Source organism: Pleuronectes platessa, chromosome 18 (genome assembly GCF_947347685.1).
Source record: "Pleuronectes platessa chromosome 18, fPlePla1.1, whole genome shotgun sequence".
NCBI lineage: Eukaryota > Metazoa > Chordata > Actinopteri > Pleuronectiformes > Pleuronectidae > Pleuronectes > Pleuronectes platessa.
In genome coordinates, this window is record NC_070643.1 from 3,150,879 (window position 1) to 3,174,071 (window position 23,193).

General features: G+C 40.9%; 1 protein-coding gene across 4 annotated transcripts in view; it reads right to left on the reverse strand.

Moving 5' to 3' along the window:
* The window catches only part of septin7a (septin 7a), a 34,478-nt gene extending 15,357 nt beyond the window's left edge, over positions 1–19,121 (reverse strand). For 2 of the 4 annotated variants that reach the window (XM_053446400.1, XM_053446399.1), the window contains exons 1-4: positions 10,721–10,844; positions 4,558–4,664; positions 706–806; positions 493–627 (exon numbers count right to left, since the gene is read on the reverse strand). In XM_053446400.1, the coding sequence (XP_053302375.1) occupies positions 493–627; positions 706–806; positions 4,558–4,664; positions 10,721–10,844 (467 nt within the window). Of the gene's footprint in view, positions 1–492; positions 628–705; positions 807–4,557; positions 4,665–10,720; positions 10,845–18,968 lie in introns of those variants that run through there. The other 2 variants (XM_053446402.1, XM_053446401.1) reach the window with 2 other exon arrangements.
* Positions 19,122–23,193: the final 4,072 nt, after the last annotated feature.

Below are 23,193 nucleotides of genomic sequence, written 5' to 3' on the forward strand. Positions count from 1 at the left end.
GTTTTGACTCTCGTGTTGTTTGGATCGCTGAACTAATCCTTGCTACCCTGGGCTACAGGATCTCTGCATGCCTGCCCGTTTTCCAGCTGTTCTCCCTCTCGCCGATCAGTCATCCAGCTACGCTCACAGTCCTGCTTCACTAATCACCGGCTTCCCTCCAAACCTTCGCCTGCTATAATCCTAACCTCCATCCCCCTTCACCCCCTGACAGCAGACAATTAGCCCTTTCTTTTTTATTCCATCTCTGAGTCTGTGTGCGGTGTGTGGGTTCCTCCTGTTGATTGTAAAACCTTCTGGCTCAGGGATTCATTGACTCAACAATCAAAAAATATCCTACATTGCAAGGCCTCCACTCTAAACTATGAACATTGTCTAATGCTATGCCAATGTGAATCAACCCTAAACATATTGTTATAAATTAAAGTGGTACATACAAATTCCTTATTTAAAATACTATGTACAAACACAAGAAGGTTTAGTAGTAGTACATACCCGTGTCCAGAGGGAGCAATGAAGTACAGGCAGCAGTGCACTCTGTTGTCTGGCATCTGCCGTCTGTTGACCCTGGATTCTGCATTGAGGTAATCCTCAAATTTGCTGTCAATGTGGTCGATAACCGGCTGCCAGCTGAGAACGGCACATTGTTCACATCAGTTTCGAGGACAGCGTTGCAGTAACTAACATTAACCAATGATGTGAGCTCACCAGTTACTGTTGTCAACAGCGTCACCGAAGCCGGGGGTGTCGACGATGGTGAGCAGAAGGTGGACTCCTCCTTCCTTTACCAGAACCTTTGATTGTTCCACCTGCATTTGGAAATATTACATACGATTAATATTTAAGATAAAGTGTTTTTAAGACTGTAGCAGCATGTCTCCTGTTGGAAACCAATAAAACAAATAAGCTTTTTAATTGCGAAGACATTATTTGGAGATGTGACATATATAATAAATAGTGGGGTTACATGCAGACCGATTTTGTTCACAGCACCATGTTCCCACACTGTTTGAGTTGCACATGCTCACATATTTAGGTTATTATGGGAGACTTTTGTTCCTTTTAGAAGTGTGGGTATACAATGTACAGTGGGAAAAATAAGTCTCATGCTTCTGATGATTGAACAATTAACTCAATCAATGTTTGAAAAAGAAATTGAATCGATTTTGAAGGGATTCAAGATACCAACATGAAAGGGCATGAATTACCATACGTGTTTCATGAGGAAACATGACCAGTGACCTAAGCTGGTTGCTCCTCTACATCATCATTGTACTTTAAGAAAATACACTGACAGACCAGAAGTAAAACAGCTCTGCAAACCAATGATCCCAGCCAGCCAAGACCACAGTGTTTTCCTTCCACCAGGCAAACCATCTTTAGACAGACCGAGGACGGACATTAGAAAGGTCTGAATGGCCCATTCTTAGATCAGGATGGCGCTGAGACAGAACTCATGATCGGCAGATGAACTTTGATTTAATCAACGGATCTGAACCAGACCACTATGTCGTGTGAGAGATTTCACAGAGTGAGTGAGGTCCACACAGATCCAGGTTCACACAGCACTTAACAGAGAAACGCTGACATTATAAAACTCTGGAGATACATATCTAACAAGCAGACAGAAAAAAACAAATCACAGTTATATGCAACTTAGTGGGTAAAATGCTCTGTACTTGAGATCATCAAAAAATGCTACATTACAACAAAGTTAAACATGTGGGACTTCTGAGTCGGGCTGCAACAACTAATCGATAGTAATCGATGGTCAAACTAGTTGACAACCAATTTAGTAATTGATTAGTCGTGTCTTTTATATTACACGGCAGACGATGTGGCAGCATTTCCTGAGGTGGGGGCAGTAAACCAGCCAATCCTGAGACTTGATTTGTAATTATAGATATTATTATTATTATTCAATTATCAAAATAATCATTATTTGCGGCCCTACTGCTGAGTGGACGACGACAAACGAATCCTGCAGTATTTCTCTTCTCTATAGCAAATCAGTGTGAGTCAAGTCACAGCTATGTCTATTGCCTAGACATGCTGCCCCCAGAGAGTGAGCTCATGGGAAAACTTCAGCGCCTAACAGTGTTAAACTGGATCACCCCTGTACAAGCTTATTTGACCACTACCAGCAGCCTGGACTTTTGACACAAGGTGGGTTGGTTCATGGATTCATGCTGTTTACAGGAGAATCTGATCTGCAGGAACCTTTTTACATTTTCTCCTCCTTGAAAAACGTTCCTTGTGTTAAAAGTTCCAGGTACATTTGGTCAAAACACGGTTATACTGTAGCTTTAAGTCATAACAGTCACTGAAGCTGCAAGTTTAATTCTGCCATGAATGGCATTGCCAGCTGGAGTTATGTCACAGGCCTAAGGTTTATGCCCCCAGTCCTTGATATCATTTGCAGTGACGGTGAAGAGGATAGAGTTTGGCAGTTTCCTCAAACAGAGCGCACACAGCTGCATAGTTTTCCTGAAAATGTCTTTTGAAGAGTGAAAGTCGATACTGTTGGTGTTAAGAAGCATCAACAGGCTTCTCTGTTCCTCCCTCTCGCCGGTCCTCTGCCTTCAACAAGGAACAACAAGTGTTCAGTTGGGTAACTGTACAGTAGATCAGCTGCAAGTTTAGCATCTTCCCTTCACCTGTTCCTTCTGATCTTCTACTTTGCTCTAAATCTCCTCTAATCCCCAGCAACATACTAAGGGACTCTGTCTGCCCTGCCCTACTGCTGTTTCCAATTTGTTAACCTGCCCATTACACCTCCTCAGATCTTATTAAAAGTTTAAATTAGATTTAGACTGCTTGTTGGCTCTCAGACTGAGTGAATATTTATAAAGCTTTTCATTGTATTCTTGTGTGCTGAAAATGATGCTTGAGCGTGCATATTTTTTGTGTATTGGCAAGACATGACGGAGCTCTAAGACATGTGTTTCTTATTTATTCTTCCTCTTCTTTTTCTCTCTCCAGAAACCACACACTAATTACATCTCAAATAACTGCAGCCATTTGTTCTTAGTCATACCAAAGAATGTGACGACACCCAGGGGGATGCTGTGTGCAATAGAATCCTGTTTATTATGAAAACCAGGGAAAGATGACCAGGCTGGCTGACAGAGCGGGTGTTGGAGGTGATAGGCCAGGGCACATGTCTTTGTTGTTCATAAGGCTTGTTTAGGCTGGAGAGCATACGAGGACGGAGACTTGTTGATTAGCCAGGAAACCCCCATGTGCACAGAGCTCCGTCATGTCTTGCCAATGCACAGACATGCTGAGAATTTTACACCAGAAACTCACTCCTACCTCAGTGGAATTTTAGGATTAAAACAACAATAACAAAAACGTATATAACATTAAAACTCATGTGCAGCTGTTTTATGGATGGAAAGGTTGTGTTGATGAGAGGTCACAGGAGAATGGCCAGCCTTTAGTGGAGCTGATAACCACACTTTACCACTTTGGTGAGAAGAATAGCATTTCAGAAAAAAAATGTCCAACTTTGAGGTGGATTGTCTTTCACAGCAAAGATCACATCAGGTTCTGTTCGTCTCAGCCAAGAACAGAAATCTTAGTCTTCAGAGAAAAAGTCCCACCAACACTGGACAGTTTAAGAATGGGATTGATCTGTGAGCCCAGTCCTGACACATGCATGCAGCTCGCTCTCATGCAATTCAGATACATACACGCAAAACACACCCTGAACAGAGAGGTTGTGTGTCGAGATGACTTCTCCCTGACAGAACTGGAAGGTATGATGCTAAAGCAGAGATTTCCAATTGCATATCGAGTTCAGTCTGCCTGGTGAGGACGATACAAAAAACTTTTCATTTGCTTTTGTTGACAGCCTACTGGACCACTGATGTAGGTCCCTAAGGCTGAATTAGACTGGAGGGGAGCAGCTCTGAAGCAACAGGGAAAAATACTACAATGGCATCTTTTATTTTACTATGAGAACTTTGATTAATGGGAAGCACTACCTAAAATGTATAAACAATCATGGTTAGATGTATAGATAGTGAAAGTTAACCAGAATTAATGTTTATTTATAAACTCCTATTTATGCCTTTTCATCCAGCTTAATACGTTTAGATGTTTGGATTTCAGATAATCCTGTTGAACCTTGACAGCAATCCAGTTGCATTGCCTAATTTGAAGTTCTTACACATTTTGCCTTAAGCCAACAAACTCTGTCTTTGTTAAAGCAGATGAACCAGTTTCACCGGGTGGCGACAGCAAGGAGGAGCAGCTTCACAAAACAACATCTCACTCTGCAACTATTCAACTGAGAGCTGTGATGCATAGAGAGAAATATTGTCTGGGCACACCTGTGTTCTAGCAGCCCCAGGCTCTGACACCTAAACTGGCCATTGTCAGGCTTTAGTCGTCCTATCATGTTTCGATTAAACAAAACAATGTGACTCTTTACGAGATATACAAAATATTGGTTGAGTCAATCCAACAGAAAGGGCAAATAAGGAAATTAAAACATTGGTGACACCTGAAGACAAAAAAAAATGTCGGCTTCTGCTGAAAAAGAAAAAGCATTACCTCGACTGTTTTTTTTATTCTATGCGAAGGACCTGGGTATTCAGTGGAGTACAGGTCCGTCAGAAAGAGCGAGTTGATCAGCGTCGACTTCCCCAGTCCAGATTCCCCTGAAAGAAAAAGAGCCAGGGTGAACACCAGAGATGAATTTAATGCTATACTTGTTGTTCTGTTATCCTTTTTTCGATGCCAGACTGAGGCCCAGCATAACACAGTGCATATATGTTAATCAACTGCATTACTAACACAGTCTTTTGCTTTCTGACATTCTTTTTAGAGTAGGAAAAGGGTCCCTTTAACCCTATTTTCTCAAAGAGTAAGCATTAACATGAGACAAAGGGAGACACACAGAGGGGGAAGTTCTATCCTCCCAAATTCTTTCCTGTCTCCATTTCAAGAATCTAATCAGAGATTATTCCTCAGAATAATACACTGTGTACGTATTTTATCAAATTGTACTATATGGCACTAGTAGAATTCATAAGAATTCCAGCTTTAAAGTTAGACTTGTAAAAACATACAGTACAATGTAATTAAAAATGACTAATAGCTAATATATATAGTATTGGCCTAAAAAATCCACTATACACTCAATCCACTAATAGCTGGCTCACTCCTAATATAAATGGCCTTTGCTGTGTGATGAAGCGTTACTGAAAATATTTCATGAACGTGTAATAATACCTATTGATGTACACGACCAGTATGGAGAGAAAGACAAAACCATATTGGCTTTCATAAAAGACAAAAGCTATAATCTGAAACTTAGGTTTAAAGTTGGGGGTTGCCGAATACTTCAACAATTATGAGTTCAGAACATAACAAATGGAGCAAGAATAGATGACGGCCTTTTACACTGTTGTATTATGGGTTGTTTGGAGCTTTATTACATTGCTAGGTTTACTAGCAACTAGGTCTACTGCGTATAGTTAGTTTTTTGGAGAGTCATCCTGAAATTGTTTCATTAATTCAGTTTAAACTGCAGGAGTTTCTGATGGCTGATGTCTAAATTGTTGATGAACAATCGAATATTGTAATAGTAATGGTCCAATGGGATGGGAAAATAAATATATAATATTTTCATATTGCAGAATGCTGTCAGCTAATCCATCCACACTTTGGGCAGGTAAACCTTGAATCTCATTAAATAATTTATCTTGTAAAATTTTGATAATAAATTGAACAGTTAAGTCGTTTTAAGAAAAGGTTGCTGATTCTTCTGGGAGCTAAACTAACAACAAAAACTCTGGCTGGCTGTGGTAATCCAAAACTATCCGAAGTGTGCCTGTGAGGAGTGGGCCTAGTAGAGGAAAACAAGGAGCTGCTGAACAAAAGCTTCAGTGTGAGCTGTGAGGGAGGAGGCGGTCATACGCTGGTCTGGCACTGCAGCCAAAGAGCCGCTCCTGACCTTTACAAGTGGCCAGAGCCAAACTGGGCCACCACTGCCAACTACTCAGCAATTCAATGCTACATTAGAAGAGGGGGGCGAGACGAAGAGATCATCACACAAAAGGACCCTTCAACCAATGCATACTCAGAGTCACAAATATTTTCCTAAGAGGGTAGAGCCCTATTCATCTAGCAATCTCGACAGATACAATTCAGCAATTATAACAAGTCAGTGATGAAACATATCTTGAAGGCTGAAAAGGCAAGAGAGAAGGTAAGGCTGGTAGTTGATAAGGTGAGGCTGTGGTTCTGTGCAAACTCGGTGGGTGAAATGCATATGATAAAAATGTCATTTTGAATTAAGGGAGCCAAGAGCTGACAAGAACAGCAGGACTGATACTGATCCAGGGCCACGTCGGGGCCCGGTGTGAGCAGAGGGAAAACGAGGAGGCTCTGGTTACACAAGAACCAAACTCATCAAGCTGAGTTATGGTGATGATGGTGGTGGATTGAGCGAAGATGCTGATCGTGGCTGGTCAGAGCTGTGGTTGCTTGTTTAGAAGTGAGGCCGGTTGTGAATCTGCCACATGACTCCAACCATTATACAATCCAACAGGCTTCAGCTGTCGAGATCTGAGCTGATGATGAGTGGCTTTGACTGCCTGAAAATATTCTCCACCCCTGCTGCTCTGTGAGTTGCGCTCACTAAACATATGAAGCCTGGCCCCTTACCCACAACAAAACACTGATATGATGATATCCAGCTGAATGAACTGCCAACTCAAAGGAATCCACCAAAAAGCAAATAGCAGCCACTGAAACAAACAGTGAGCTAAGACGCTTGAACCATATGGTCGGGAGAGAGAGGGAAGTTGGAGGGAGGGTTCCATTTGGACGTGGTGCATTTCACATAATTTAAATTTTTTAAAACAAACACAGGTTGTTGTTTGTCACGGAGTACACTTAGACAATAGCAAGAACAAAAGCGAGAACTAAAGTAACTCCAAATGAGACAGTAACAGCATTTACCGACATCTTTGTCTGGTTTGTTGTCTATAGACAGCTCACTGTCCCTGTGGTCACTCGGCAGTAGACTGAGTCCCTATAGCGAGTGGACTCCCTGCTCACTCATCCCTCTCTGACAGATAGCATTTTTCACACTTCAAACTTTTTTAGCTCATTATCTATGACGGGCATAATGCATGGCTGTTTAGCAGATTTTCTCGCTGGGTTATTTCTGCAGTAAAGACGTCAGGGGAAGCTAAGAACTCGTTTTCACTCATTGTGATGTTCATTAACTCTGTGGCAGTTGAACATGCGACACAGCCCTTAAGAAACTCCTCCTACTTAAACTGAACTAATGAAACACTTTTGAGGCTGATTAACACTTACAGGCTCACTATAGATGGACTCAAGCCTTGCAACACACCACATAAGGCTACAAATGACCCATAATGCGCGCAATAAACATCTTACAACAAAATAGAAAAAGATTCACATATATGCTCAAAAAATGCTCCAACTCTTAACAACAACAACAACAACAACACCGCCACTCACAATATAAATCCCATCTTCAAGCATAATATGTGAGCAAGCATCTGACCAAACTGAGGGATTTTGAACAACTTTATACATGACGTTGTTTGGTTCTGGATGAGTTCATGGTGAGTCAAAAACTCAGAATGTTTCAAAATATGACCACAGGCAGCCCTACTTCATCCAAACCCTGAACCCTTATTTAAGCTGCCAGCTGTTGAAGCTATTGGACAGTCTGCTGTCAGCAAAATGAAAAGACAGGAATGACAAAATCATTTTCCATGAAGACATTTTCTAGGTCTAGAAACCTGAATTTTCCAAGATGCATGGCACCCTGATAAATACAGTGATACAGTGTAATCCGCTTAGAAAAATAAAAGAGCTTCATTAAAACCTTCACGTGAGATAATTGAACCAGGCTAAATAAAGAAGTCATTCAGTGTCATTACAGCCAAGTATCTCGTCACAGCACCGGAGGAGGCCACTCTCACAGGGCTGGCCCATTGAGCCATGGCCCGCCGGCTCGCCAAACAGCTCGGTCTGCAGCCAACTCACTTCCTTTAAAGGAAATTTCCAGCAGCTGTGTAAACCACAGGGGTTTATTCAAAGGCACCTCCCACTGTATGGAAAAGGCTGGCAGAGGGGAGGCAGGTAAAGACTGACTTGTGAGGAGGGAGCCCCTGTTAGGGTTAATGCATTTGACAGGCTTCTCAAGACACTGGGCTAATAATATGCAGGTGAAATGAAAAGTGGTCTTTAAGAAAATGAAAGGGGAATTCTGTGCGTTTAACACAGCCTTGTAAAAGTCATCATCTTCCCTCCATCTCCCTGTATTTATGAATGGGACTTTCCTCTGAAATGGGGCAGGAGACAGTTCACGTTTAACTAGTCTCTGGTATGAAGACGTTTGACACACATCTGTTGGCAGAGTCATCCATTTTCCTTTTGAAAGCCCCTTACATTCATGAAAGTGTGTTCTTTCCAAAAAAAGAGACACAAACCGTGATGCATTCAACTAAAACGGTCAAACGTGGCCAGACACAATGAGCTCCAGCTGCAATGGCCAACATCAAGGTCACTTCCTGCCAATGTGTAAATCACTGGCAAATATTGACTTTGACCAACAAATAGCTCTGGCCCACTTTCACTAGTACACAACAATAGCAGCCACCCACCCCCCACGACATCATTCAAGAGACCTTTGACTATTACTTAGTTAAAAGCATTGTTGTACTATAAAATTCAAATTAAATAATTTATTTAGCCTTATTGATGATGAAGAAATATTTCTATTATCATTATTTTCACATTATCAAGATATACAGGTCTAATGCTTTCATGACGTTACTATTCACTATTTACTATTCATCAACTTGACAATAAGTTGTAGGAGCTATTTTCTCATCAAATATCACTTTTGAAAACCCAATAAATTCCACTAGCAGAGGCCCCCCTCTCAAGTTGGTAAATGTGATTTATATCCTCCCTATCAACTCCAGAAACATTAAGAAAACTACATACACAATCTGTTACTTTGTCTACTCCAGCATGGCATGAAAATGACAGCGCCAATTAGCCTGCTATTCTGATTACATGCTGCAGACAAAATTGCCACAAATCCGCCTCTTTCCTGATAGCACACAGAGAGGGGGGAAACTCCAGGGTGTGACTACATGAACGCAGCCAGAAGGGAGGAGGGTGTTCTGACTACCAGAGGGACATGCTCTTAGCCCTGGAGACAGGTAAACACTGAAAGCCACCAATGCAGTGGACAGGATGTGACATCGTGCAAGCATTCAGTGTGGCTTCCTGCCCAGGTATCCCTGGACAGCATGCAGCAGAGAGAGGAAGGGCTCTTTGGGTGTGCCTCCCTTCAGATCAGCTGCTCATGCTTTGACTTTGGCTGCATTAATGGAATGACAGGAAACCTCCTCCCACCACAGAATCCAAGACACACACACACGCACGCATGCATGCACGCACACACACGCTGCTGGCTTGCAAACATTTAGTTTAAATATATATATATATATATATATATATATATTTTTTTTATAAGCAGTGTAGCCTACTTAACTAAATCGCCTCTAAACTATTTGGGAGCCAACTGCTTAAACCGTCAGCCATTCAGTGTCAAAGAATTCCTTCTGACAGCAAAAGCTATGCTTGTGTTGTATTTGAATTTCTGCTTCCGCTCTTCGCCTGTTCCCCTCTCTCCTGCTCTCTGTGCACACATACATGTTGATTTAATAAAGCTGATTTCACTTGCATGTTTTTCAACAGTCACTGTCACTCATGAAATGCAACTCTCAATAGAGATGAGAAGGAATTGAGATCACCATTGACTTCAATTGCATTGGATTCAAACAAAGTTTACCCCTGAGCCTCTTTAGTGTTTTGTGGACTCAAACACTTCACCCACCCCTCCATCAGCAAAAGGGTGAGTAGAAATTGGGTGTAATTATAATTTTTCTGCGAACTATCCCATTAAGCCCTGTAGTCAACATTTGCATATAGAGCAGTAGAGAAATATGATCATAAGTGGTCACTTGAACCATCCAAGACACGTTATTCAGACGTAGACAGGGCCATAAACCCCATGATCGGTCATCAGTATCAGCCGATACAACTTAAAACAACTGATGATCTGCAATTGGCCCCAAAAAACCTGATCGACACACCCTTAGTTTTGCACGTGGCCGTGAAGGGGTAGTGTTGTCCCATTTCTCTATGTGATGTATGGGTAGTGGTCATTTAGCCCACCCCCTAAAAACTAAGGGGTAGATGCAAATCCCTGAATGCTTTATGAATTAAACAAAGCAAATCAACATGGTGAGTACGGAGGTTAAAATCCTCAAAATGTAATTGTTAAATCTTCCAAAAGAATGAAGAACACTTTAAATCCAGCGGAATATCTTACTTTGATCCCGTAGCAAATGAAAATGTCATTGAATCACTGTGACAACCGTTTAAGGAAAATAGCTACTCGTGCCATCAAAACAAACCGAGTGTCACAAGTAACTTCCGTTACTCCTGTGTCCTGTATATGAAGTCTGAATATCTAGGGGTAGGGCCATGGGAGTCGAATTGAGACAAGAGAAAAGTCTTACTTTTACACAAAGTACATAAGGTTTCCAAAATGTCACAAATATAATCACTTGGTTATGGACATTCAGGGATGGAGCATTGAGACTGTGGTCAGTCAAACCAAAAAGGTCCTATCAAAGATTTAACTCACCTACAACCATGAGTGTGAACTCAAATCCCCGCTTCACAGATTTTCTATAAACTTGATTGGGAAGATTTGCAAATCCCACATAGCCCTCCAGGTTCTTCTGTTGCTGTGGACCGTAAATAAACATGGTTAATAAATGTTCTCCGTTAGAAAAAAGTCAATAGTGCATGAAAGGTTGTGGAACATTAAACTAGCTCAGAACTGTGTCAAATACTGTGTCACAAAGACAAAAATATGTACAATTGTCAAAATTATCAATTAATGAGCATTTTAGCAATTTGAGAATGAGTCACTTTACAGTCTATATTCAGAGGCATTGCAGGTTGATGAGAATAGACAGCAGAGTACTTACAGCTGGATTGGAGCAGACAGGTTGTCAGGATGATGAAAAGGTGACAGCGGAACACAGTAGTCAAAACAGGCAGGTCAAGGAGGCAGGAACAAATCCAGGGAGAAAAAAAGCAGAGAAAGAAATAAGCAAGAGAAACACAATTCTATTGGCTCGACCAATATACTGCACATCGAGACACAGTATTGATGTAGCTCAGTGAGTTACTGAACGGCACAATGGAAACAGCTAAACAAGAGTGCAATATCCTTCTTCACATAACAGCAGACATTACAGACCTACAATGAATCTGAAGGACTTTATGTAAATAGACAATTCTTGATTCTACGTCAATATGAGGCATGCAAATCAGCAGATGTTGCTTGTGAATAGGATGCTGTATCACACACATCAAATCTGTGTTTTCTAAACCCTGAAAACTATGCCGTTTTCACACATGACCTCCGGAGGATAATTGAGTCTGGACTTTCTTCGGAGTTTGCCTTTCACACATGCACAACAGAGCAGCAGTTTCTCTGCTAAGACAAGTTTACAACAACACAGTAATCTTGAGCGCAGGAGATCAGGTGTTTTTTGTCTACAGCACATCAACACAGACATCAGTCTTTATTACCAATAACTCTCGACAACTTTGCGTTAATCTTCTACAAGCGTGGCACCGCAATTCCATACAGCAATTCAGTCCCTCAAGATAATGTCAGGAGAACATCCAGAGTTCAGTGCATATCTCCAAGCAGCTTAACACTCACCTCCAATCTGGGTTTTTCTAGTTTCTAACAATTCATTTAGTTTTGGTTGATTTCATTACTTATTATTATTTCTGAAAATACTGTATTTGACTAGTCTGAATTGTGTGAAACTTCAGTAAACAGTCTTCTTTGTCACACAAAATGTTACTACAACACTATGCACCAGCAGTCAGACCTACAGTAGAGTAACCACAGAGTATCACCGAGCAGCTATTTCCTGTCTGTTTATAAGAGCTGTCATCAGTTAATCTGAGCGCAGAACAGGGTGCATCCTCCACTCATCACATTGTTCTCATTGTAACTAAACACAGATATTTCCAGTATACTATCAGCCTACTGGTTTTCACCCTAGGGTGCTCTCCTCGCTGCTTCCTGTACTTGAGAAAGTTGACAAACAGCAGAGCAGCTACACATTCGGCTTAAACCAATTTGCAAACAGCTGAAAACTAGTAATACCAAAGTGTGGAAGTTGTTTCACTGGGTAATTAACTTGTAACTCCAGCCATAGCGATGACAGGAGACATTTTACAAAACGTGTGTCAGCTCTGTATCTGTAGTTTGCTTACTCTGATATTTACTCCACCAAGGCAGTTTTCATTGCTGTCTGTTTATCAGCGAGGTTACTCAAAATCTGCATAGATTTCCAGTAGAGGAAGTACATGACCTACGGAAATAAACTCTCAATAACCAGATGAACACACACAACATTGAACAGCTGCCTCTACCTCTTCCCTCAAACCTCATTCTGACATTAGATGTCAGACAGCATTTACATTATTATCGTTAGGCTAGTGGCTACCACCTGCATTTGAGTATTTTAAATTGTTTTTAAATGACTGGTGCCTGCTCTGCTGTTAGAAAAGCTGAGTTTTCTCAGCTTTTGTGAGAGCTCTTACTCTTGTGGTGGCACTTGGTGGAGATGGGAGATTAAAAGCGTTACCACCTTCAGCAGACAGAGTTAGCAGAATGTTATCAGGTATACATAATATTTAATAATACATTTTATTTATATAGCACCATTTATACTTAAAATGCAGCTCAAAGTGGTTTACAATTAAATCAAAGACATGAAATAAGAGATCAAAAGGAGCAGGTTAGCAATAAAACAAAGACTTTGGCTTTAAAAAAACATAACTAGAAAAAGGCATAAAATAAATAAATAGAATAGAGAATGGTAATTAAAAGATAAGAAAAAATGAACAAAAAGCAAGATCATAGATAGTCTTGAGTTGTTTGTTAAAAATATCAACAGAAGTAGCTTGACTGATGTGTGCTGAAAGTTTGTTACAGATCGTTGGTGCATAGCAACAGAAAGCTGCTTCCCCAAACTTGGGGAACTGATGTTCAGGTTAAATCTAAAAAGTTGCCACTTTTTCGCTTTGACACCAAATCCTGCACCTTGTTGTACGACTCAGTATATGGGGCCAGTGGGTAAATAATGGAATTGTGTGACCCTGAAAACCATATAACACTGACTATGTGATGAAAATACTGAAAACACAACTTCATGTCTAATATGAAGTACCACACAGTATACACAAAGATACAATTTACAGGTTATTCAAGTAAATTGGTCAGCCATGGCTGCGTTGAAAATGATGTCACCTACATTTCATAAAAAGCATCAACAGGAAATCTGCTCCTATTCTGATGCTCTGTGGGTAAACTGGTGTCACGTACACAGACCCACTTCAGGCAGCGACTTCTCAGCCATCTGTCACCACACATGGAATCAAAGTGCCTCAGAAAGGTACTTGCTGAGTCTGGGTGCAATTGTGCATCAAATTTCGGTTACCAGCAGCTGAGAACTCTTACTCTTGAGACTCTTTTTCACTACATTTGTCTGTCATTGCAGAATCAATGACTGAGAGAACTTCATTGTGGTAATTACAGTTGTACACTGTAGAAGAGATGGTTTACAACTTCATGACGCATCGAGACGTGTTAACAAAAGTATGGCATTGATTTAAAGAGGCACTCATTAAATAGTTAAGATACCACTGTAAAAGGTTGAACGTGAGCCCCCATTAGGGCTGTGCTCCAAAAATCGATATGTCGATATATCGTGACGCCGTCATGCCGATGCGCGCATCGATGCAGATGCTACTGTATCGATACGGCATCAAATGCTGTGACGGCCGTCTTGAAAACGAAACTTCACCTATGGTGCAGTGCACAATAATGCCAATAGGTGGCTGCATAGGCAAAAACAGCACATGTCTCAATTCAAAACAAACAAGGAAGAAACACCGGAAAAGCAGGCAGAGTTATTGCACATGAAATGCTTTGCCGGCAGTCTGAATTTGGCCGCTCAACGTGCACTCGAGACGCCAACTGTTTCTTACTTACTCTCCACTGAGGTGTGGAAGAATGCCAAGGAGTTGTGGACCTTAACAGAAGCGGACCAGGCCTGTGCTGAAGATTCGGCTAAAGCCCTGAAGCATCTAAAAGTTGCAACACTCGTAATGTCCGAAGAAATGACCCCTACGCTGTGTGTTATAGCATCACTGCACCCCAAGCTGTGCAACTGCGCTCATGTCCAAGCAACAGACTCGGCTCTTACGAGGAACACAGTATCCGGCGATGTTGGGAAGAGATACGTGAGCGATAGATCCTTTCTGTGCATCGCCTTTTTTTTATTGGGATTAGAAAGATAATTATTTTATTTTACTTTTAAGATCTTTAATGGCCAGAATTTTAAGTAGTGCGATCCTATCCCTAAGACTTCGCCTTTGCTGTTATATGGAATAATAAAGAACAGCTGTTGTAGTAATTTCTGTGCAGGACATGGTCATTATTCAAAAGCAACGTGTATCGTGATACGTATCGTATCATGGCCTCTGTATTAGGGCTGCTCGATTAATCGAAATTTCGATTATTGTGTCAAACGATCTCCAAACTACTATAATCGAGTTGAAATGATTATTTGGCCTTTTTTTCGAAAGAGACGCGGATGCGCAATTCAGTCCTTCCCCCAAAGCATTCAGTGGCCCTGCTGACTGGCACTCACTCTCAAGCAGCCGTAAAGTGAAGGAGGCGAGTTGTGTGTGTGGTGACCAGCGGTGAAAAAAACACAGCTATTCTCAACCGCGCTCCCGCCTGGCTGTTCAGACCGGTCAGACCGGACCCGCATTTCTCCGCGCCGGTCAGCCTCTCAGAGAGTGTTAGGGTTGCCATCATTAAGGGTTTGAATAACCGGGCACCGATATCCTGGTTTCACGGAGGAATAAGACACGCAGCCGTCATCTGTGTTTATTGCGCACGCTCAAGTCATTTAAAGAATACAGCATAGACTTCAGAATAAGGGCACATAATCGTTTGAATAATCGTGATTTCGGTATTGTCCAAAATAATCGTGATTATGATTTTTTCCATAATCGAGCAGCCCTACTCTGTTTCGTGATATGTATCGTATCGTGAGGTTGTAGGCAATACCCAGCCCTAGCCCACATCAGCTCAAGCTCCAAGACAGTGTCAGTTGACAAATGAAAGCAAGGCAACAGTTGCAGGCATAAAAATGCAAAGCTCTCTTTGCTGTTTCTTGAACTACAGGAAACACTGTGGGGAGCCTGCAGGAAACTGGGGTTACAGAGAGATCCAACCAGACCAGAGGCCCGGCCCTGAGCACAGAGTATGAATTTTACAAGAGCGAAGATACCAGGGCTGTGTGACAAATTCCTTCCCACGACCTTACGACAGCGCAGACATTTCATGCATCATCCCACACTGTTATTCTTCCAGACTTCTTTGCTGATAGGACTTGGCTCCTTTCGCTCTGCACCGAAAAATGTCCCAAAGTACATTTCCCCCCCCTCACATAAGACCAGATGGTTTCGAATAGATGGAGATTGCAGAGAATTCCTATTAAATTTCCATGGAAAGTTTAAGCTTTGCCATTTACACACTGTACCAACTGTCAATACAGTGTTGAAAAATGATGGAAAATGTTATAAGACTTGGGTATTGCTAGTATTTTATGATTATTTTTCATATACCTTTTTTCATTTGATACAAAAACAAGATACAAGTAATCTTGGATTAAGACAGAAAGGAGATAATGTTCAAAACAGCGTGTTCATTTTAAACTGAAGTCTAAATAAGACAAACAAAACCACTGCATTCCATAAGTGTATTACTTAAGGGATTTTCCAGCATGAAATATTGCCAAACAACTTCAACTCCTGAGACACCATCAGCCACTTTTTTTTTTTTTAAACACCAGCAGAAAAACCAAGACACTTCTGAGACAAACCTTCTGATAGACTACTGATGATTATCATTAGTTCACTCCTGCTTCCCTGCTAGATATCACTTTTCACTGATCTGGTAACATATGTGATATGATGCTGCTCGCTCAGTTGCCTGCTGATGTTTTTTGGGCCGATACCACACTCCATGTGATGAGTCTGACTGACATATTGCCAATAGGGTATGTTGTTGCTGTGCATCATTTAAAGTGGGTAATGTGTAAAAAGATTAGCTTAAAGGCATAGTTCACACAAAAATGTCTGTAAGCCCAGATAATCAAATTCAACAAAAAAATTGGTCATTTATGCCATGTTTGTAGAGGAGCAGGATAACAGAGGATATTTAGGCTAAAGATATGGTGTAAATAATGTTGTTTCGAGTCAAATTTGAATGTCGGGGCTTACACTACCACAGGACCACTATAGAGGCATTTTCTGTTTATGCTTTATTTCTTTCCAGTTTGAAGAAGTGCTCACCATTTACTTCAATTGTATTGGATTTGGTTGCTACTTTGTTTACCCCTGACACTCCAAAAGTGTTTGGTGGCCTTATATACTTCATCCAACCCTTCATTGGTATAGTGGTGAGTAGATAAAGAGTGAATAAAACATTTTGGGAGAACAATCCCTTTAAGCCATACAGTAGAATATAACCACTACTTGTATGCAGCTGTTCCTGATGTAATAAACGTTGCTTTTCTGGTAGCTATGCTATTGGGTCTAGCTGCGGCTACATGATAGCCCTATGTCGTTTTTATTTGTCTAACCCACTTTAGTCAGCCAGATTAATCAAATCATATGATGTGATGATCTTGTGTGATTTTGGATATAACATAATATTTTCAGTATTCATGATAGTGTGTCAAACTAACTAAATGTAATATGTGGTCATAAAGATACATAACATGTCGAGATAAATACGTGAGAAACAGTTACAGTCAGTGGAAACAGTGACTTACTGTATTAGTGGGCCTGCTTTAATGTCAAAACAACTGTGACATACAATTAGTCAAGGTGTCATGCTGTCATAGGCTTCACACTTACTCAGCGTAGAGTAATGATTCTTCCCTTATATGTGCATTGCAATTGTAACATTAACACTCAGCATTTCACATAGCACAGAGTTGCTAAACCCACACTACACCACTGCCACACAGAGTTCCACACCAGAGTCCATTCAGGTGCAATGTCAGTTGATCTCTCTTTCTATCTGAATTTTGTATTTAAGGAAATGGCAAACTCTTGGTGCATACTAAATAAGATAGCATGTTAAAAATACATACCATATAAATGTATTCTTATTATTTGAATCACATAGTAAATGAAAAGTATTATTTATAAAATACAGGTCAATCCACTCAAATAGATAAAGTGTTCAACGATCTGTCTAATTCAACACTTTCGAGTCTAATGAATTTGAACTGAACTGATCTTTCTTCACAGAAAGATACGAAAATCCACTGAAGTCTAAAACAGAAGCATTCAAAAGAATGCCCAAAATAGAGGTGAACACTTTGTCTTTGCTGCTCTGTTGGTGTCTTTTTAACATCACTGTCAAGATAGCAATAGTTTAATTTCAGCCTGTGGTGTGATTGCAGACTTATAAGCCTAAGATAGGCTGTGCTGGGGCAGAGGACAAGTATTTTACTGCATGTAGACAGAGGACAAAAATGTGTCTCCCCAAAGAAGGACAATATGAGGAGTGGCCAGCCTTTACTCTACTAGAGCGCAACACCTGAACAAACTGGGAGCACAGTCACACACGCTGTGGTCATCCCAGTCTTGGTATTTTGACTGCCGTGCCATCTGACACTGTGGGTCAGTCTGGCTGAATGCCTGACCTGCCCATCTGTGCTGTGTCACTGCCACTATGCAAACAGCACAGACAATATGTCACTTGGCTCCGGATGCACGACACAGATTGATGATTCCTCCTTTATGTGGAGGCAAATCAGTACCTATCCCCACAGATAACGTCATAAACTTGTTCTTCTCCTTCACCCGTGCCACACAACAGGAGGCTGGTGTGTGTGCGTGTGCGTGTGCGTGTGTGTGTGTGTGTGTGTGGACGATGGGTGGCGCCGGGGTGAAGCGTGCAGGAGGCTGACAGCTCCTGAGCTTTCGGTATTGCTGGCTGACCTGTTCCACCACCTGGCAGCAGGGTAACCTGAGGTATGTGGCTCACTCTTCTCCCGGAGAGCAGCGACAGACGGTCCGCTCTTCTCCTGTGGTGAGCAGGCTTCCCTGTTACTCACTCAACACAAACACAGGAAATGCCAGGCGAACTTACGAGCCAATCACCAAATACGCGGTGTTATTGGAGACCTCCAAGCCAAACCCCATTCACAGAACTAACAACAGCAATGAATTCTAGCTTTTCACTTGACTGCCACACGTCCACTGGGTAATAAAAGTTACCACTGCACTCCCTAAAAGCCACGTTTCAATTCGGAGAGTGTCAAAAAACACGGAGAAACCAATACAGCAGGAGAGGCAACTTTTTCAATCTCCATTAAGTTGACGACAAGCTTCGGGTAACTTCGCACCATAACATGGCATGGTGGGCGGCAGCAGCCGGAGCGAACTGGGTTAACTTTAGTTCGGGAGTAGTTGCTGTGGTTAAACGACAAACTTTACCGGAAGCACGCTAGTTAACGAGGCGTGTAGCTCCGCTAACAGAAACAGCGGCGAGCCATTCGATCTGATGTGTTTTTGTTACCCAGGGCTAAGCTAACGCTCAACACCACAAATACCGAGCGGGGATCCCACTTTATTTAGTTTCGCCTACGAGGGAAACTGTTGGTCAAACAAAGCCCGGCTGAGCAGAGAGTCGATGCCACCCTCCGGTGAACGGTACACCCTGAACAGAGAGGGACGTGTTTCCATTAAACAGTGAATCAACTCACCCATTATGCCTCCGTTCATGTCTGCCTCACCTCCGTCTGACATACTCTCTCACTCAGATCTCACTCTGTGGAGCGGGAGCAGAGGGATACGCACATTATTCAACGCAGCGGCAAAGTGCGTACGTACCCCTTTGAGAATACAGGCCACGACATATCGCGAGATTTGTTTAGAGCCAACAGCCACTTCCAATTACAACCTATAAGTACTTAATGCTGATATTAATAATTCACTTTATTAAGATGATACCAACTAAACTCAACTATTGTGAAAACAGTTCTCTAATAACTGACAAACTACATGATGTGTAAGCTGAGCTTCTGAGGGAGGCTTAATAATAATGATTATAATAAAAAATAAAAATAATAATAAACAAGCTTTTAACTTGTACCTAATAAGAATTCCACCGACTTGGTTTAAATAGTAATATATTAATATAATAATATACTTTATTTGTACAGCACATTTCTTACCAAAGTTACAAGGTGCTTTACAAGATAAAACCACAGTTAAACAATGATAAAACAATAGTGAAATTATCAATACATAAAAATCATTTAAGACATAATTTTTACAGCAGTAACACATGTATAATTTCTGATCTCAGCAGGTATAGGCGAGCAGTTCAATATCACAATGGCTTTAAATCACCAATCGGGCCGTGCGGAACATTTTATTAGATGAATCTATGAGAATTTACAGACATTTTAAAACACTTTACAGTCCTGGTAATAATAATTTAAATGCTATTTGTTCTTAATTACACAAATTCCCGGGTACACTGGTCCTTAGTATGGACATCTTTCAAGATCTTATACCACTGCTGTTATACAACTGGAACTGGAACCAACAGCTATTTTCACATGTTGTGGCTGGGAAACATCAGGTCATCCTGAGGCCATCCCTCTGCACAGTGTCCACGGTCTCTGTAGTCTCCTCTCAGAATCAGTCTGAGAAATGCGTACCAAAAATAGGAATGTAGATGTGCTCGGACCGCCCAACAACTTTGAAATGAGAGAGCCAACATTGCCATCTAGAGGTCATTTGAATTTGGATACAACTGAGAATACATTCCCCCCTAGTTTCAGTGAAGGCCTGAGTCTCAGCTCTGGCTTTATGCGTTTCATCCTCAAAGAAGTGACTTTGACTTTGCGCACCTTTTGGTTAATAATAGTTTCAAAAACAAAATGTAATATTGCTTCTTGTTTTATGCGATTTTGATATTTAACTTTTTTCCTCTTTCTGTTTGTTTTCTTCCTCTCTAGGATAGATCTCCTTAGGGAAAAAACTCAGCCTTCCGAGTGACTAAGCAGGCTAAATGTATTAAAGGGGATTTGGGAAGTCAAACCGGGGTGTGTACTTAATTTGGATTTAGGATAAGTGATGGCAGACAGTTTGAAAGCTGGAAATGAAAACAGTCTGTATGGGCTGCTCTCTTTGAAGGCGGGTACCCACAGAAGCATTTGACATGGACTGGAAGGGGGTACAATGCTTTACAGCTGCTTAATCTGATAAAACATTTTCATCAAATTACTATATAAGCATAAAAGGTACAGTATGTATTATCAGTGCCACTACCAACTTAGACCCGACTTTAAACAACAGTATAGTTGGATTGTCCCTTTACCTCCCAATTCAACTCATATGCACAACAGACCTTTATTGTATAAATATACACACATGACTGCAATAAAGGAATGATCACAATTCTATTGAGTTTAGATACAAAAAATATATAATTCATAAAATGTGTAGCAAACATACAGTGCTGAATGTTGTTATTGACAGTGACTATGTTACCTACAGATAATTATCCTCATTTAAACTTAGATTTTGATGCTGGTCTGTTTTGAGCAGTGTTATCTCAGTTGCTGATATCAAAGTAGAACTTTATTGAGTTTAACCTCACTGATGGTGTCGTTAGATGCCTTCTTCTGACCTCCAGGTGTCTGCTGTCCTGTATGAAGTTTGGATTCAATCCGTCAAATAATTATTGATGTATTTTCAAGTGGATATTTCATCAGCAGTTTCTCTTTAGAACCTGAAACATTACACAGGAGGAAGGAAGGAAGAAAGAAAGAAAGAAAGAAAGAAAGAAAGAAAGAAAGAAAGAAAGAAAAAGGATGGATGGATGAATTTGCTGGTGTGTGTTTGTGCAATTATAAAAATAAAACTATAACAATAGGAAACAAAAATGTTATATATAAAAAATATACTATAAGCAAAATAAAAAATATATAAGCAAATAAAAAAACTATAAGGGTGAGGAATCGTGCAAGATAGATATATAGATAGATAGATAGATAGATAGATAGGTAGGTAGATAGATAGATAGATAGATAGATAGATAGATAGATAGATAGATAGATAGATAGATAGATAGATAGATAGATAGATAGATAGATAGATAGATAGGTAGGTAGGTAGGTAGGTAGGTAGGTAGGTAGGTAGGTAGGTAGGTAGATAGGTAGGTAGGTAGGTAGGTAGGTAGGTAGGTAGGTAGGTAGGTAGGTAGGTAGGTAGGTAGGTAGGTAGGTAGGTAGATAGATAGATAGATAGATAGATAGATAGATAGATAGATAGATAGATAGATAGATAGGTAGGTAGGTAGGTAGGTAGGTAGGTAGGTAGGTAGGTAGGTAGGTAGATAGATAGATAGAAAGGTAGATAGATAGATAGAAAGATACATAGATATATATCTCACACTCTGCACAGGAAGAACCTTGCACTGAATTATTCTGGATGTAAATGTCCTGCACTCAGTCAAGAGAGTGTAAAGATGCTGACTTCTACGACTGCACAATGATCCAAAAAAGAACTCAAAATCCACACTGAACTGCTTGAAACACCAGCTCACAGCTCTCTGAATGGATCATCCCCAAAAACCTGTGGGAAGATCTTACACACGCTGAGTGTGCAGCCTAAAAATATCTCGAAGTGAAGTAGTTGGTAAGTTAGAACATTTCCAAAATCAGACAGGATCCTAGCTGAACTCAAATACCAACTCAACACATTCAAGAATTGTGTTCATTTTTTTCAGTTTCTAAGTTCATGCGGTAAGAATTAGCAATTAGTTTGTGGATATGTTCTCCCAGTCTCTGCATGGATTTCCTCTATGTGCTCAACTTTCCTCTTATGAAGGTCATGTAGTCTGCGGTAACTTGTAACCTGAAATTACCCAAAAGGTGAGGATGTGAATTTGAATGGTTGCCTGTCTCTATAACCCCATTGCAGTCTTCATATTCAAAGTTCTGTAATCATATCTAAAGGAATGGATTGATGCCAGTATTGTATCCCTGTCCGTATGCATGTGAGTGTATTCAGATTTCATCCATCCATCACATCAGAGGTAAACAACAGATCTTACAGAGGGTCAGTAGCAGTGGAGAATTCTCATCTCTAACCGTCCTAAAAACACACCATGTTGTTTGTGGTGCTGGTGAAATAACAGAGACAGATCCCTGCTGCCCTGCTGCTCAGCCCCTTCCTAAGTTATAGCACAAAGCATACACAAGGTGTCAGTGTGGGTAATATAATACACCAAGCCCATAGGCCTGATTTACTTTGTGAATAATGACGTAGTTACATATGAAAACACTGACTTCATACTCCATAATTCTGACTGTAGTGATGGATGGAGATATTCAGGGCAGCTGAACAGCCATGATGAAGCAGTGTGAGATTTAATAGCTGCACCCAGATGAAATGATGGCACGTAAAGAAGCCATCTGGGATCCAAACAGTGTTTTCCTAAATGGATTGTGTAACTGAGGAGTTGAAATTATCACCCAATTCTAGATTGATCATCAGGGAAGTAATTTCCCATCTCAGATGTTCATGATCTCATTGTAGGAGATGGGAAGGCATCATACACAGTACCTTCCTGATATGCTAATATGTTGGCAGCTGACCCGATATATGCAAATGTCTCCTGGTCTAATATTCTGCAGTGAAAAAACTGTTGGAACAAATAGCAGCATCTCTCTGTTTCAACACTGTGTTGTCTCTGCTTGTCAGCAAGCAATTGTCCCTTTGCCAATTCGGAGTGTGTTTGTATTTCATGCACTGTCTCTATTTACCGTACCTTTGCTGCAGGGGGATCAGGTGCACATTTGCACTCACGCATTAGCTACATGAGCCTGCATTGTAATCGGGGCGTATGTGAGAATAATGATTGGAGCTGTGTGGCGGAGCTGCCTGTCATATCCTGCAGCAGCTCACAGAGAG